The following is a 14,601-nucleotide window of genomic DNA, read 5'->3' on the forward strand; positions in this document are numbered from 1 at the left end:
AACAAATGCAGGAGGGAAAAACGTTATTAAATACACTGCGTAAACTTCCAAGGCCTTCTTGAGAATGCGATAATTGGGGTACTCTAGCAAGGCCCACTGATGAAATGCTTTGATAGATACTAGTGTGCCAGTGCTATGAACATCTCACTTTTCAGTGAGTCTTTTTTAAAAAAAAAATTATTTATTTATTTATTTATTTGACAGAGAGAGAGAGAGAGATCACAAGCAGGCAGAGAGAGGGAGGAAGCAGGCTCCCTGCTGAGCAGAGAACCTGATGTGGGGCTCGATCCCAGGACCTTGAGATCATGACCTAAGCAAAAGGCAGAGGCTTTAACCCACTGAGCCACCCAGGGGCCCCAAGCCACCCAGACACCCCTTCAGTGAGTCTTTAAGCCATTTTAAGATTATCTACTATTAAAAGCGGAAGAAACATTCCACAGATGTTAACTTTCAAAACCTGAATTAGTAAACATGGTTTTTCAACCGAAAATATCACAATAGTGAGGACCATGAATGCAATCCTAGAGATTACAGATACTGAAAGTCATGAATGAAGACATGACAATAAGGAGGTATGTACAGAACTCCAAGTATAAACAGTTCTGTTCTTATCACTGTGATAAACTTATTTTTATAAAAGCCACATACTCTTAATAAAATCTTTTGAGATTTTCCTTATGTTATTTTACTGCTGCTCAAACTCTACATGGCCAACAGGCAGATTACTCTAAAGTTCTAAAGTTTTTCTTACAATGGTTTTGTTTTATAAGAATATTTTTATTCTTACAAACATTTTACAAAAATGTTGAAGTAAAGATGGTACTGGACATCACATAAAGCCACTGTTGCAGATAATCAATATACATTTCATTATATACATTCACATGCACACATACACATATATATCCCCAAGTATTTATCATTTTAATAATTTAGGCATCAAGTAAGAACACAGCACTTATCATATATACATATATTTAATGAATTAGGAAGAAGATATTTCAAAATCTAAGTAAGAAAATATATCCATTTTCACATGTGCATAAAATAGGCCTTTGTCTCGTTACCATTTTGACAAAACCAAAAGCCAAAGATAATTTTAGATATTAATGTTAGAAATTTTGAGATTAAACACAGGATGTGGCTATGCAATGAGAAATTTAAATGTTGTCACTAAGTACACATAACCATTTAAAGACCACAAATCATTAGAAAAGCAGAGCAGAGTGGGAGAAAATTTACTCAATATGAAAGCAGAGCAAGTAGGGTCACAGTGTGAAACAATGAAAGATTAACATTGAATAAGACTACACTGGAATTAAAATTTGAAAGAATGAATAAGAGAACAAGAGATGCAGGGGTTTACTTTGAAAGGTAAATAAATTTTCAAAAATCCTAAAATAAGAGGCACCTGGGTGGCTCAGTCAATTAATCTTCTGCCTTTGGCTCAGGTCATGATCCCAGGGTCCTGGGATGAAGCCCCACATTGGGCTCTCTGCTCAGCAGGAGCCTACTTCTCCCTCTCCCTGCTGCTACCCTTGCTTGTACCCTCTCTCTGTCAAATAAATAAAATCTTAAAAGATCATAAAATAAGTATTTTCACAGTACGTTTTTTTTAACTATTCTTAATTCTAAACAATTAGAGAAAGAAAAATTCTACAAAACCTGTTAAAAGGGAAAGCACTCTTTCTGACAATCTTTACCTTTTATACTTCTAGAAAGGTGAGCTCCAATGTTTAATTCAGTCTTACAGAAGAGAGGAAAATAAACCTATATGACTCGTAGAAATTTTATCAGTTGGCCAAGGTTACACACACTAAAGCTAAATAAATGAAACAATACACTGAAAGACTCAATAGTATAACAGATTTCAATTTCTCCCAAACCAATATATAGGCTCAATGCAATTCTCGTCAATATTTTATCGGGTTATTTAGTGTGGAAAATCATAAACAAATTCCAATATTTATATAAAAATTCAAACAGAAAAACACACTTTTGAAGAAGAAATCCCAGTTCGGAAGATTCATTCTCCCTGACATCAAGACTTACTACAGAACTACAAGCACTAAGGCTGTGGTATTGGTGCAAGTATGGATAAATAGACCAGATGAACAGAATGGCCCAGAAATAAATGTATATATATGGACATTTAATTTATAATAAAAATGGTATTGCAGAACCGTGGAGAAAGGATAAATTTTTCAGTAATAGTGCGGCATCAATTATCAAAAAATCACATAGATGGGCCCCTGGATCGCCACCTTAAGTATCTGCCTTCAACTCAGATCATGATCTCAGTGTCCTAGGATTGAGCCCCACATCAGGTTCCCGGCTCAGGGGAAAGCCTGCTTCTCCCTCTCCTTCTGCTGCTCCCCCTGCTTGTGCTCTGTGTCTGTCTCTCTCTCTCTCTGTCAAATAAATGAATTAAATCTTTAAAAAAAATTTTATAGAAAAATCAAGTACAGGTAGATTTTATATCCAAATGTGAATTTTTGAAAAGCTAAAAAACTTGTAGAAAATAGAGTATCTTCATTTGGGGGAGAGGGGTAAGGAAATATTTTATCCAAAGGACAAAAAAGTACAAACCATAAAAGAAAAATGTTAACAACTGTTCATCAAAAGACACCAAAAAGGTGAACCACACAGCAGAAGGTAAGTACAACACGTAAGAGTGACAGAGGATTCAGGATCATAATGATAAACCCATACAGAATAGTCAGATGAACAGAAGCAGAGAATAGAACAGAGGCTGTCAGGGGCTAGAGGAAGGAGGGAATGAGGAGCTGTTGTTTAAGCGGGACAGAACTTCAGTTCCGCAAGGTGAAAAAGTTCTGGCGATTGGTGAATACACTTAACTACTACTACTGTACATTCAGAAATGATTAAGAAGATAAATTTTAATGTATATGCATATTACCACAAATAAATTTAAGATTTTATTTATCTGACAGAGAGAGAGAGCACAAGCAGGGAGAGCAACAAGCAGAGGGAGAGGGAGAAGCAGGCTCCGTTGAGCAGGGAGCCCGATCTGGGGCTCGATCCCAAAACTGTGGAACCACAACCTGAGCTGAAGCCAGATGCTTAACTGACAGAGCCACCCAGGCGCCCCACCACAAATAAGATTTTTAAATAAATAAGCCAATGAAAATGGGTAGCAGGAGATTTAGGTATTACAAAAGGATATTTCCAATTAACCATTAAAAATATAAAAGGTACTAAATATCATTATTCAGAGAAATGGAAATTAAAACCACAACTACTACCAGATGGCAAAATCAAAAAGACTACCCAATAAAACTAGTGTTGGGAAGAACAGGGAACAACTAGAACGGTATACAACACTGATGGGTATATTTGGAGCACTGATGGCATTATCTACAGAAGTTAAGCATACATACATATATCTGCACAGATCCACGCACAGACTTACATATAACAAAATCAAAGACATGTACAAGAATATTTATAACAGCCCCAAACTAGAAACAACACATCCATCAAGAGCAGAGTAGATTGAGAACTGTGGTTTAATCAGACAATGGAATTCAACAGCACAGAATTATGAATATAACATTGCTCCATGCAACATGGGCAATTCTCAAAAGGTTTAGCCAAAGAAGTACAGTTGACCCCTGAACAATGTGAGGGTTAGAGGTACCAACAACCCTGCATAGTCAAAAAAGTCCATGAATAACTTATAACTTCCCCAAAGCTTAACTAACAGCCTACTGTTGACTGAAAGTAGATAAAAGTGGATAAACATATACATATTTTGAACATACATACTATAATCTGTACTCTTAAAATAAAGCTACAGAAAAGAAAATATTAGAAAAATCATAAGGAAGACAAAATATATTTACAGCACTGTACTTTATTTAACCAAAACAATTGTGTGTAAGTGGACATGCACAGTTCAAACCCATGCTGGTCAAGGGTCCACTCTAAGTATGATATAACACACAGTGTATGATTCCACTTGAATTTCAAAAACAGGCAAAGCCAGTCTAAGGTGTTAGGAGACTAAATAGTGATTACCTCTGGGTAGAAGTGAAGTAATAGTTAACAGGAGAGGCACAGCAGGGGTAGAGATAGGTATTCTGGGGAAGTCTTACAAAAAGATGAGGTGGTCAGGAATGACAGATACTGAAAAGAGCAAATAAGGGGAAAACCAAGAAACTCTCATAGGACCTGATGACTGATAGTGTTCACAACCTTTATGAGAGAGCAGTTCAGTAGAAAGGCAAAGTCACTAAACAGTGGGGAACAAGAGGTGACACGCTGAAGAAATGAGTACTGACTCTTCTGCAAATATAGAGCAAGGATGATAACTCTATTAAGTAAGGTATAATTGATGGTTAAACTACAAACAAACAAAAAGCCCTTTTAAGGTATATTAATGCTCCTCAATATGCTAACAGCCAGTCAGGATCAAAAATTTTCAAGTATTGGGGCACCTGGGTTGCTCAGTTGTTAAGCACCTGCCTTTGGTTCAAGTCATGATCCCAGGCCTGCATGATCAAGGCCCGCATCAGGCTCCCTGCTCAGAGAGAAGCCTGCTTCTGTTCCCTTTCTCGCTATGTCTCTCTCTGTCAAATAAATAAAATCTTTAAAAAAAAAATTTTTTTCAAGTATCTTCAAAACCAAAATAACTCACTCTTACAGATCTTATTCATGAGATACATTCATTGAAGAAAAAATATATATTCACTTACCTTCCTCCTCCCAGAAAGAGAAGTCCAAGGGCCATGTGATGGGCTAAGTGGAAACCATAGTTCATTTCACCACCTGTTTTCATGTGTAAGAAGCGACAAAGCTGTAAAACCTTTAGGTTCCCCGAGCCAGCCATTACCATGGCAAGAGACAGAAGCACCACACTTAGGCAGGTTTCTAGGTTGTAAGGACCGGTCTGGAAATGCAAAAAGATGACATACTGTAACTGTTGCATTACATTTATTATCAAAACTAAATTGGCCATCATGAGACTACAAATATTTACAACTTTAAAAATATCTGTAAAAACAAAAATTTTCTCTGATTATGAAATTTAAGTTCAACGTAGAAAAGTCAGAAAATAAAGTATCAAAAAGGAAATAACAATTTCTTAGAATACTAACACCCAAAGAAAACTGCCATAAATATTTTGGCCTTTCCTCAAATCTTTGCTTGTATCTATGAATTTTTTTTTAATTAAACTGAGATATCACTACACATATTTTTCACTTTTTAAATCTATTATATGTAACCTATCTTTACTCATAAAAAATTCTTAGAGCACGAGTATGATAGCTCCATTGTATAACAATGTCTGGATACACCATAATCAAATTTACCTATTTTCAGATTTTTTGATTTTCTAGTTTTCTCATATTATAATGTTGCAGAAATCTGTGTGGTTTTTATCAGGAAAATCTGACAATCTCCTGTTATTAGAGTAGGAATGCCTCAAAAGGAATTGCGTTTTTACTAAGGACTAACTTTCTTTTTAAAAAGCAGTTACCAAAAAAAAAACAGTTACCAATATTCAGTCCTGAGATCCCTGCCATAGGGTATGAGAATCCATAAAAGATACGGTTTTTGATATCACAAGAATTAGAGACCTGCATATCCTTCAAGAGTCAGCATACTCTCACCTAATTAATACCCCAGACCACAAATACAAAGATGAGCCAAAACTTCAAATCTCCCATACTCAACAAACTGCAGAGATACTTAACAATCCATAAGTAACTAAGTTACCAGTAAATTTTTTCAAGTTCAGTTTTATTCCCAAGGAGAATGATCATTAAAAAGACTTACTACAGAAGCATTAGGTGCAGACAAATAAGTCATAAAATCTTTTGCAAATTTATGCTGGAAAAACAAAAGAAAAAATCTGAGGTTAAAAGAAGCCTATTAACACTTTGTTTAAACAAAGAGAATAAACTAAGATACTTCTTACCAAACAGTTAAATGCTGATAAGTTTTCTGAGCCAGCAAATCGAAAACCCAGAGACAAACAGGCTCCTGCAATGATGTAGACATGTGCTTGCCTGAAAACAGATTACAAGAAATTTAATATTTAATACTACCTTTATTTTGCTTTAAAATTCATTATTACTATTTTCTGGGGATAAAAATAATAAATATTCCTGTTTTCAAAACTAGTTTACACTCTTCAGGGAATGCTCAACTGTGCCTCTACTCCATCAGTGAATTTCTTCAGCAGAAGGACCATGTAGCCCTTACTGATAAAGTATGCCTCTTGACTGCATGTTTCACACACAGCAAAGAAGACAATTTTTAAAAATAACTGCCAAGGGGCGCCTGGGTGGCTCAGTGGGTTAAGCCGCTGCCTTCAGCTCAGGTCATGATCTCAGGGTCATGGGATTGAGTCCCGCATCGGGCTCTCTGCTCGGCAGGGAGCCTGCTTCCTCCTCTCTCTCTCTGCCTGCCTCCTCTCTGCCTACTTGTGATCTCTCTCTGTCAAATAAATAAATAAAATCTTAAAAAAAAAATAAAATAAATAACTGCCAATATTTTTAATGAAATGGATAAATGAGGACTATGTACAAGCTAAATCTCTGATATTGTTTTCTGAGGGCAAAAGCTCTACACTTCAGAGACCTAAACAAAAAACAAAGAAAAAATTAACTCTGTGAGCATCTGGTAAGTAATGGTTAGAAACATAGGGGATTCAGAATTACTCAAATCAAGTACTTCTCCCACACAGTATATTTCTATTTATTTATGAGAGATTCTATAATAGCTCATTTGATTTACATATTTCCTGACTTACGATAAAGTTTCCAAATTCAAATCTTCTGAGCAAGGAAGTTCAATTTCACTGAGAGAGATACTATTTTCTCTTATAATCTGTTAAGAAAGAAAGCAAGAATACCTGGACATTAATATTCAAGTTACAAATATTACATGATTTGAAAAATAACATTGTGCTTTTTGGGGCACCTGGGTGGCTCAGCTGGTTAACCATCTGACTCTTGATTTCAGCTCAGGTCATGATCTCAGGGTTGTGATATCAAGCCCCACAAAGAGGTCTGCACTAGGCGTGAAGCCTCCTTCTGATTCTTTCTCCCTCTCCCTCTGCCCTGCCCCACAGGCCCCTTCACCAAAAAAAAAAAAAAAAAGAAAGAAAGAAAAGAAAAAAAAGAAGAACATAACTGCTTTTCATGGTCATATTACATAAAGTAAGCCATTTCATTCAAAGACATATATTTTAATCACATTGAATGCAATCCAACTTCCAATCTAAGATAGACCCAACAATAACTGATTAGGACTGAATGCATATGAACTGGAGGACTGAAGTGTATTCTGAGTCAGTAACAGGCTGATGTAATACTTCACAGCAGTGAAGTGAAATGCAAAGATTACTGGAGAATAGGGCTGGAGCAAGGATATGAGAAAGCAGTGGGAAGAAGGTAAAAAGCAACTGGAAAGAACTCGAATCAGAAATATATACTTCTTATTCATGAGGTATTTCTAGCCTTATGCCTACCAGAGTAAGGTTAGTCACTAAATTACCTAAGCTAAACTAAACCATAGATATATTAATCTTTAACTACTTTTAAGAAACACATCCCTTTCCTTATAGTTTTAGTAAACAACTTTATCAGATTTAAATTTGATTTAAATTACTCAATTAAATCATTTAATTAACTTTAAATTAAATTTTGAAAATTATTCTTATAATCTTTTCAAAGACTGCTTAGGAGAGTAACATTTCAGGATGCTTTCTATAATAAACCAATAAATATTGTAAACTCACTAACGATACAATCTTTTTTTTTTTTAAGATTTTATTTAGGGGCGCCTAGGTGGCTCAGTTGGTTAAGCGCCTGCCTTCGGCCCAGGCCCTGGTCTCAGGTCCTGGGATCAAGCCCCATATCAGTCTCCCTGCTCTGAGGGAAGTCTGCTTCTCCCACTACCTCTGCCCACCACTTGTGCTCCCTCTCTTTCTCTCTCAAATAAAATCTTTAAAAAAAAAAAAGTATACAAATCAAGATTTTATTTATTTATTTGAGAGAGAGAGAGAGTGAGAGAGCACAAGAGGGTGGAGGGTCAGAGGGAGAAGGAGACTCCCTGCTGAGCAGGGAGCCTGAAGCGGGACTCGATTCTGGGACTCGAGGATCATGACCTGAGCCAAAGGCAGTCGCTTAACCAAGTAAGCCACCCCATGTGCCCTTGATACAATCTTTTTATGTACTGAACATCACCAAATCAAAAAACTTAAAATACCTTTTTCTCTCTGATAATCTCAGTGAGATAAGCAATTATGCTGGCTGTGTAATATAGGCTGATAACTAATTCCATCTTTCTTCCTTCCTCTTCAGACTTAACTTTTAATTTTGAATGTTACTTACTCAGAAATTGACTGACATTCTAAAAAACTGCTATAACTCCAACGTGAGTAATTTATATACATATAAATAACCTAATTATAACATTTATATAAAGTGTCTATTATATCATATAGGAATGGAATATTTCTATTTTCACAGCAGGCATTTATAAGCTCCTTTTGTCTTTAAAACTGGAGTTTAAGGCCTAGATTCAGCAGGGCCCACACTAGTTCTGTGACTATGAGCAATTTTCTTGACTGCTCTGTGTCTTGTCTGTAAAATGAGCACAATTTAAGTGCCTACCTTCTAAGTTCCTTTGAGAATTAGAAGACTTAATCTACTCAAAGCTCTTAAAATTAATGCCTAAGTCTTAAGTGTTAGCTGTTATCATCGTCATCACCATCATCATCATTAAGCTAGGTATTCTAACACTATACTTGATCATAAACCATTAAAAAGCATCACTAAGAACTTGGGTTATAAATAATTGGGGGAGGAGAGGGAGAACCCCTCCTCAATCTGGTCCTTGTCATCTTTCCTATGGTCTCTGGAAGTTTTTTTTTTTTTTTTAAATAAAAAATATAAGGAGTAATCAAAGGGAGAAATGTAGTCCTTTAAAGGCAAGGTAAGGCATACAGGAAATGAACAAACTCCTCTTCCTTGTAGAGAGTACAATGCAAAACTCTTAAGATCTGAGGTCCTAATAGCTAGTTTCCATTTTACCCCAGCTCTGACTAGCTGGGTGACTCTAGTCTAGTCTAGTGCCATGGTCTGCCTTCTTTCAGTCTAACTGTAACAGTGTCACAGTAGCTCTTGCTACTAAGTGCTAGTTGCTAGGAGGGAAAGAAGGGACACACACAGCAGCTGACTTTGAGGAGTTCACAGTCTTATGGATGCAAAGACATACTGATAATAGAAAGAGCACACTGTTCCCACCCATGCACAGAGGGCAATACCTGAGCAACTCACAGTACAACACTGCCTAGGAGCATAACATAAGTTGTAGAGTAAAGCTTGTGATGAAGGAAAAAGTGATATGAAGATGTAGTTATTGTTATTTTAGATGTGCTTTAAGTCCAAACAAACAAAAAAAGCAGTTTGGGGCATGGGTGGTTCAGTGTAAGCCTCTGCTTTCAGCTCAGGTTATGATCTCAGGGTCCTGGGATCGAGGCCCACATCGGGCTCTCTGCTCAGCAGGGGCCTGCTTCCTCCTCTCCCTTTGCCTGCCTTTCTGCCTACTTGTGATCTCTCTCTCTGTGTCAAATAAATAAAATCTTAAAAGAAAAAAAAAAGCCATTTACAAAGTGACTTTTTAAAGACATCTTTTGACACTAGGTTGTATCCTAAAAGAGGCCCTGCTACAGAATCAGTGAAAAGAATAGGTGAAAACTAGGAGAAAGTGGAGAGTGACGAAAAGTATCAATGAACGTAACTGGGAATTTGTTAACATGTATTTGAGGATCCCTGATATAAAAAGGCCAAACTTTAAAATATTGAGTCTGAAGTAAAAGAAATGTGAGAAAGATAACTATGTATTCAAAGTCCAAGGGCCACATTTCCACAAAAGTTAAAAAGAGAACTCTGGCATGGATTTTCACTTTCTGTTCTGGAATACAGTTATTTTGTGTATAGCTTTAACTTTGTAAACTAAATTTTGTAAATTTATTAGCGTTTCTTGAGGACAGTCCACATGTCAGATCCATGTTAAATGTAGCCTAGAGTTTAACATTTATAGAGTTCATTTAAAGAAGATCAACAAATATGCACTAAATGAAGCAATGGGGAAAAAAGTTTAATTTTATCCTACAATATAGATTTTAAATGGCACTTTCAGAAAGAACTGACATCTCTGATATTCAGATGTACTAGGAGTTAAAATTTTGGCTGACAAATGGCTGAGTCAATTAAAACAACTCCTCCTCACCTGTTTCTCACTAACAAACTAGAAGTGTCACCTCTCCCCTAGAAGCTGCTTGCTTTTGTTTGATCTCTAGTGCATTTAGGTCAAGGATTGGGGAACCATGGCCCACCTATTTTTATAAGTAAAGTTTTCTAAACAAATAGAAATAAATCTAGGAGTTTAGGTAATGGATGAATAAACTATCAGACTGACTCTCTTGCAGAAAACAAGTGTGGGTGGGCGCCTAGATGGCTCAGTGGGTTAAGCCTCTACCTTCAGCTAGGGTCATGATCCCAGGGTCATGATCCCACCAGGCTAGATCCTAGGATCTAACCCCAAACCGGGCTCTCTACTCAGCAGGGAGCCTGCTTCCCACTCTCTCTCTGCCTGCCTCTCTGCCTACTTGTGATCTCTGTCTGTCAAATAAATAAATAAAAATCTTAAAAATAAAACTAAAAAATAAAAATTAAAAAATAAAAAGAAAACAAGTATAGGGGCACAAGGGTGGCTCAGTGGATTAAGCCACTGCGTTTGGCTCAGGTCAGAATCTCAGCGTCCTGGCATCGAGTCCCACATCAGGCTCTCTGCTCAGCAGGGAGCCTGCTTCCCCCTCTCTCTCTGCCTGCCTCTTTGCCTACTTGTGATCTCTGTCAAATAAATAAATAAAATCTTAAAAAAAAAAAAAAAAGGAAACAAGCATAAACTCTAGGCAAAATACAAAAATTAACTATTATAAAAATTAACTATTATGGCAGGAGTCAGCAAACCTTTCCTTGAAGGGCCAAAGAGTAAACATTTCTGGGTTGTAAATCATATAGTATCTAAAGCAACTCCTGATTTAACACAAAAACAGCTATACCTAATAAGTAAATGAATGACATGGCTGCATTCTGAAAAAACTTTACTTATAAAAATAGGTGGGCCATGGTTCCCCAATCCTTGACCTAAATGCACTAGAGATCAAACAAAAGCAAGCAGTTTCTAGAGGAGAGGTGACACTTGGAAGACAGGAAAACCACTTGGTAAGTTTCCTCTTTCATGGCTTCTGGACTGAGGACAGGTCCTGGTTTGTGCTATAGAGGGCAGCTTAATGAGGATAAAAAGGTCAAAATACTTTTTTAGGGTACTTTGGTATACTTAATTTTTAATACTACAATTTCTCAGGATCTGGGGACAAAACAGAAGACTGTGATCTGGTCAGCACACAACCTTAAACCAAAAGGTCCCATGTTTTCAAGAGATACTGTAATTATCAATATTGCCTTTATTAAAAATAAGTATTTTACAGGGTTTTGTAAAACCCCACAAGAAATCATAATTTACACTATTAAAGATATAACAATATTTATTATATATACTCACCTGAGGAACATTGCTATCAACCCACTTGGAATTTGGTAAAATATCATCCCACAGAATCAGGCATCGAGCAAGTGTCTTAAAAATGTAACAGATAAAATCAATTAGAGCAGACAAAGTTCATAGATTTTATAACAATGATCATATTAAAAATCAGTTCCTAACTGAAGGCAATTTGAAAAATTGTACAATTTGAAAAACGGTACAAAATATCAACCTAAGCTAAACTCATTAAAATAAATTAAAATAAATTGAAGATTTAAATTTTAACACACAAAAAACCCTAAATTGAATTAACTGTTACCAAAGTTTAAAGAATTTTTAAACACTCGCTTCATAAAAGAAAAATCACAGGGAATCTTAGCACTGTCTATACAACTTAAAAGCTTTCATGGGCTAAAAACATACAAGTTGAAACATTAAAGAATAAAGGGAAAAATGTAGGCAATTATGCCAAATAGTTACTGTCACTAATTATACCCTAAATAGTAATGCTGCATCCTTAATAATGAAAGAACGTAAAATAAAGCAGCCCCAGCCACTTACTGCTTGTTGAATCAAGTAAGAAGTTGAAATGTTAACTCTTAGTATTATATAGCAGTATGGTTGTGTTTCCTGGCATTCCTACAAGTTACTTTGGGAAATTTTAAAAGATTACTACCAATTACATCTAGATGATGGATTAATAGCAAAAGCCTCCCCTGCAGAAACATTTATATTCACGAGCTAAACTTGAGAAGCACAAATAGACTCCTCATGTTAGCAGAAATAAAAAATGACGAAGTGCCATACCCGAAGCAAGAGGAATTCTGGCTTCACGAAGTCCAGCAGATACATGGTGTCAGGAGCGCGAAGCCAATCTGCAATCGATCTGTTGGTGGAGGGTATCAGGAGGTATTATTGCTCAACTAGAGAAAAAAAGTTAAGGAACCCCAAGACACTCGAGAAACCCCCACTCCATCCATTACCATATTTGCTTTTCATAGTACTTCATACCCTCTAATACAGCATTTGTCATGGATAAATGCCTGTCCTATGACAACATATGCTTTATGAAAACAGAATTTTTCAGCTTTTCTTTTTGTTCACTGAAATATCTCCATTACCAAGAAAGCACTAACATACACAGTCACCAAAATAGATGAATAAATACCTGTTTTTAACCATTTTGTTAGTTTACATACATTCACTTTTTCTAATGGGGAAATTCACAATGCTGAAAAAATTCTTGAATCTCAGAACATTTTTTAACTTAAAAGACTTAAAACATAAAACATAGTTTAATGTCTCCTACCTAACTTACTCTTCTAAATAAAATATAAAAAAAATAAATGCCAAAAGTCTACTTTTATGTGTCCAGCCCTAATTATTGGGAGTTGGGAAGGAAGCTGGTATGATTATTAGGCAAGTTCTTGAACTAAACAGAAATCATTTTTATACATAGTAACCAAGAATAGAATAATGCTAAGTGATTCTGGTTTAACCAATCTTCAAATAACATGCATAATTAATGAAGGGTATTTTGGGTATTTGGGTATTTTCTAGTTGTGACATCAACTACAAAACAAAAATCAATAAAAATTAGCAACTATATTATCAAAGATTAAAATAGCAAAATATACTGTTTCTAGATAAAAATCTGTGGAACTTGAGTATTGGAGAGAATCAAAATCAAGTTAATCTAGTATAAGGAAAATAAATACATTAAATAATTTATTTTTACTACTGCGGTCATAAAAGAAGTCACACTATCATAGCAAGGGGTGAAGTGGGGGAATGTGATACCTGTTATTGGTTTTTAAGTAGATCATGGCCAAAGCAAGAGTGGCACCTGGACAAGTTACATCCACATTTATGGTATCTCCTTCCTATTAAAAAAAAAAAAAAAATGTTTATTTATGTAAAAAAGTTCTGAATTATTACAAATTCTTCTGCATACTAGCCTATGCTTAAAATTAACAGATTTACAAATGTTGGTAAGAAAATTACTATTTTCAAATTAACTTCTTAGCTTTCAGAATTTTGATGTTGCTTTATTTTGAACTTACTTTGATTTGATAACTTGGAGATTTATGCTTCTCCCTGTGCATTCCTGCTTGAAAGCGCCTATGACCTCCAACCATGTACTGATAAAGCTGCTCAGGCACATTGAGATCAGACATACCTATCAAATTACTGCCATGCTGGAAAATGAGATAACAAACATATGAAAGGAAATCTTATGGAATAAGACTCATAACACACACACATGGCAAATAAAAGAATGAACTAACTTCAAACAAGGTATTTTGGGTTTTTTAAATTAAAATAACTATTACTCAAGACTTAACATTCAAACAAGCTCTTAATTATTCACATTAAGAATTACTATACTTCAGGATGCCTGGATGGCTCAGTAGGTTGAGCGTTCGACTCTTGATTTTGGCTCAGGTCATGATCTCAGGGTTGTGAGACCAAGCCCCAGGCTGGGCTCCATGCTCACTCAGCAGGGAGTCTGCTGGAGATTCTCTTTTTCCCTCTCCCTCTGTCCCTCCCCCTGAACGTTGCTAGTGCACATGGTTTCTCTCCCTCTGAAATAAAAAATCTTAAAAAAAAAAAAAATGACAAACTTATATGTTTAATACTTTCATATCACAAAATAAAGGCTTCAAAATACAGTTAATTATACTAATAAAAAACAATATATGAGGTGTGTAAATGAAACTTGAACTCTGAATATCTGAGTTCTTTCATTATTGTACCTACAAACTATTTCAGCAATAATAAGTATAATAATAAACTTATTGAACACTGTTTCAGGTACTATTCTGTGTGTTTAAATGGATTAACTTACTTAATATGACAATTCTACCAAATGGCTACTATTTTACAGATGAGGAAAGTGAGGCACACATAGAGCCCAAGGTTACAGAGCTAGTACCTGGCAGGGTTGGGTATAAACAAGGATATAAAACAATCCATGGAGTTGCTTAACCACTAGACAATACTGTAGTTAAA

General features: G+C 35.7%; 1 protein-coding gene across 12 annotated transcripts in view; it reads right to left on the bottom strand.

The window, feature by feature from the left end:
* Positions 1-14,601, bottom strand: part of ANAPC1 (anaphase promoting complex subunit 1) — a 102,069-nt gene that overhangs the window by 24,686 nt on the left and 62,782 nt on the right. For all 12 annotated transcript variants that reach the window (XM_082743402.1, XM_082743406.1, XM_082743411.1 and 9 more), the window contains 8 exons: positions 13,653-13,787; positions 13,390-13,472; positions 12,397-12,475; positions 11,608-11,682; positions 6,782-6,858; positions 5,945-6,035; positions 5,803-5,856; positions 4,719-4,912 (listed from right to left, as the gene is read on the bottom strand). In XM_082743402.1, the coding sequence (XP_082599528.1) occupies positions 4,719-4,912; positions 5,803-5,856; positions 5,945-6,035; positions 6,782-6,858; positions 11,608-11,682; positions 12,397-12,475; positions 13,390-13,472; positions 13,653-13,787 (788 nt within the window). The remainder of the gene's footprint in view (positions 1-4,718; positions 4,913-5,802; positions 5,857-5,944; positions 6,036-6,781; positions 6,859-11,607; positions 11,683-12,396; positions 12,476-13,389; positions 13,473-13,652; positions 13,788-14,601) is intronic.

The sequence above is a fragment of the Mustela nivalis genome (genome assembly GCF_964662115.1).
Source record: "Mustela nivalis genome assembly, chromosome: 8".
Lineage (NCBI taxonomy): Eukaryota > Metazoa > Chordata > Mammalia > Carnivora > Mustelidae > Mustela > Mustela nivalis.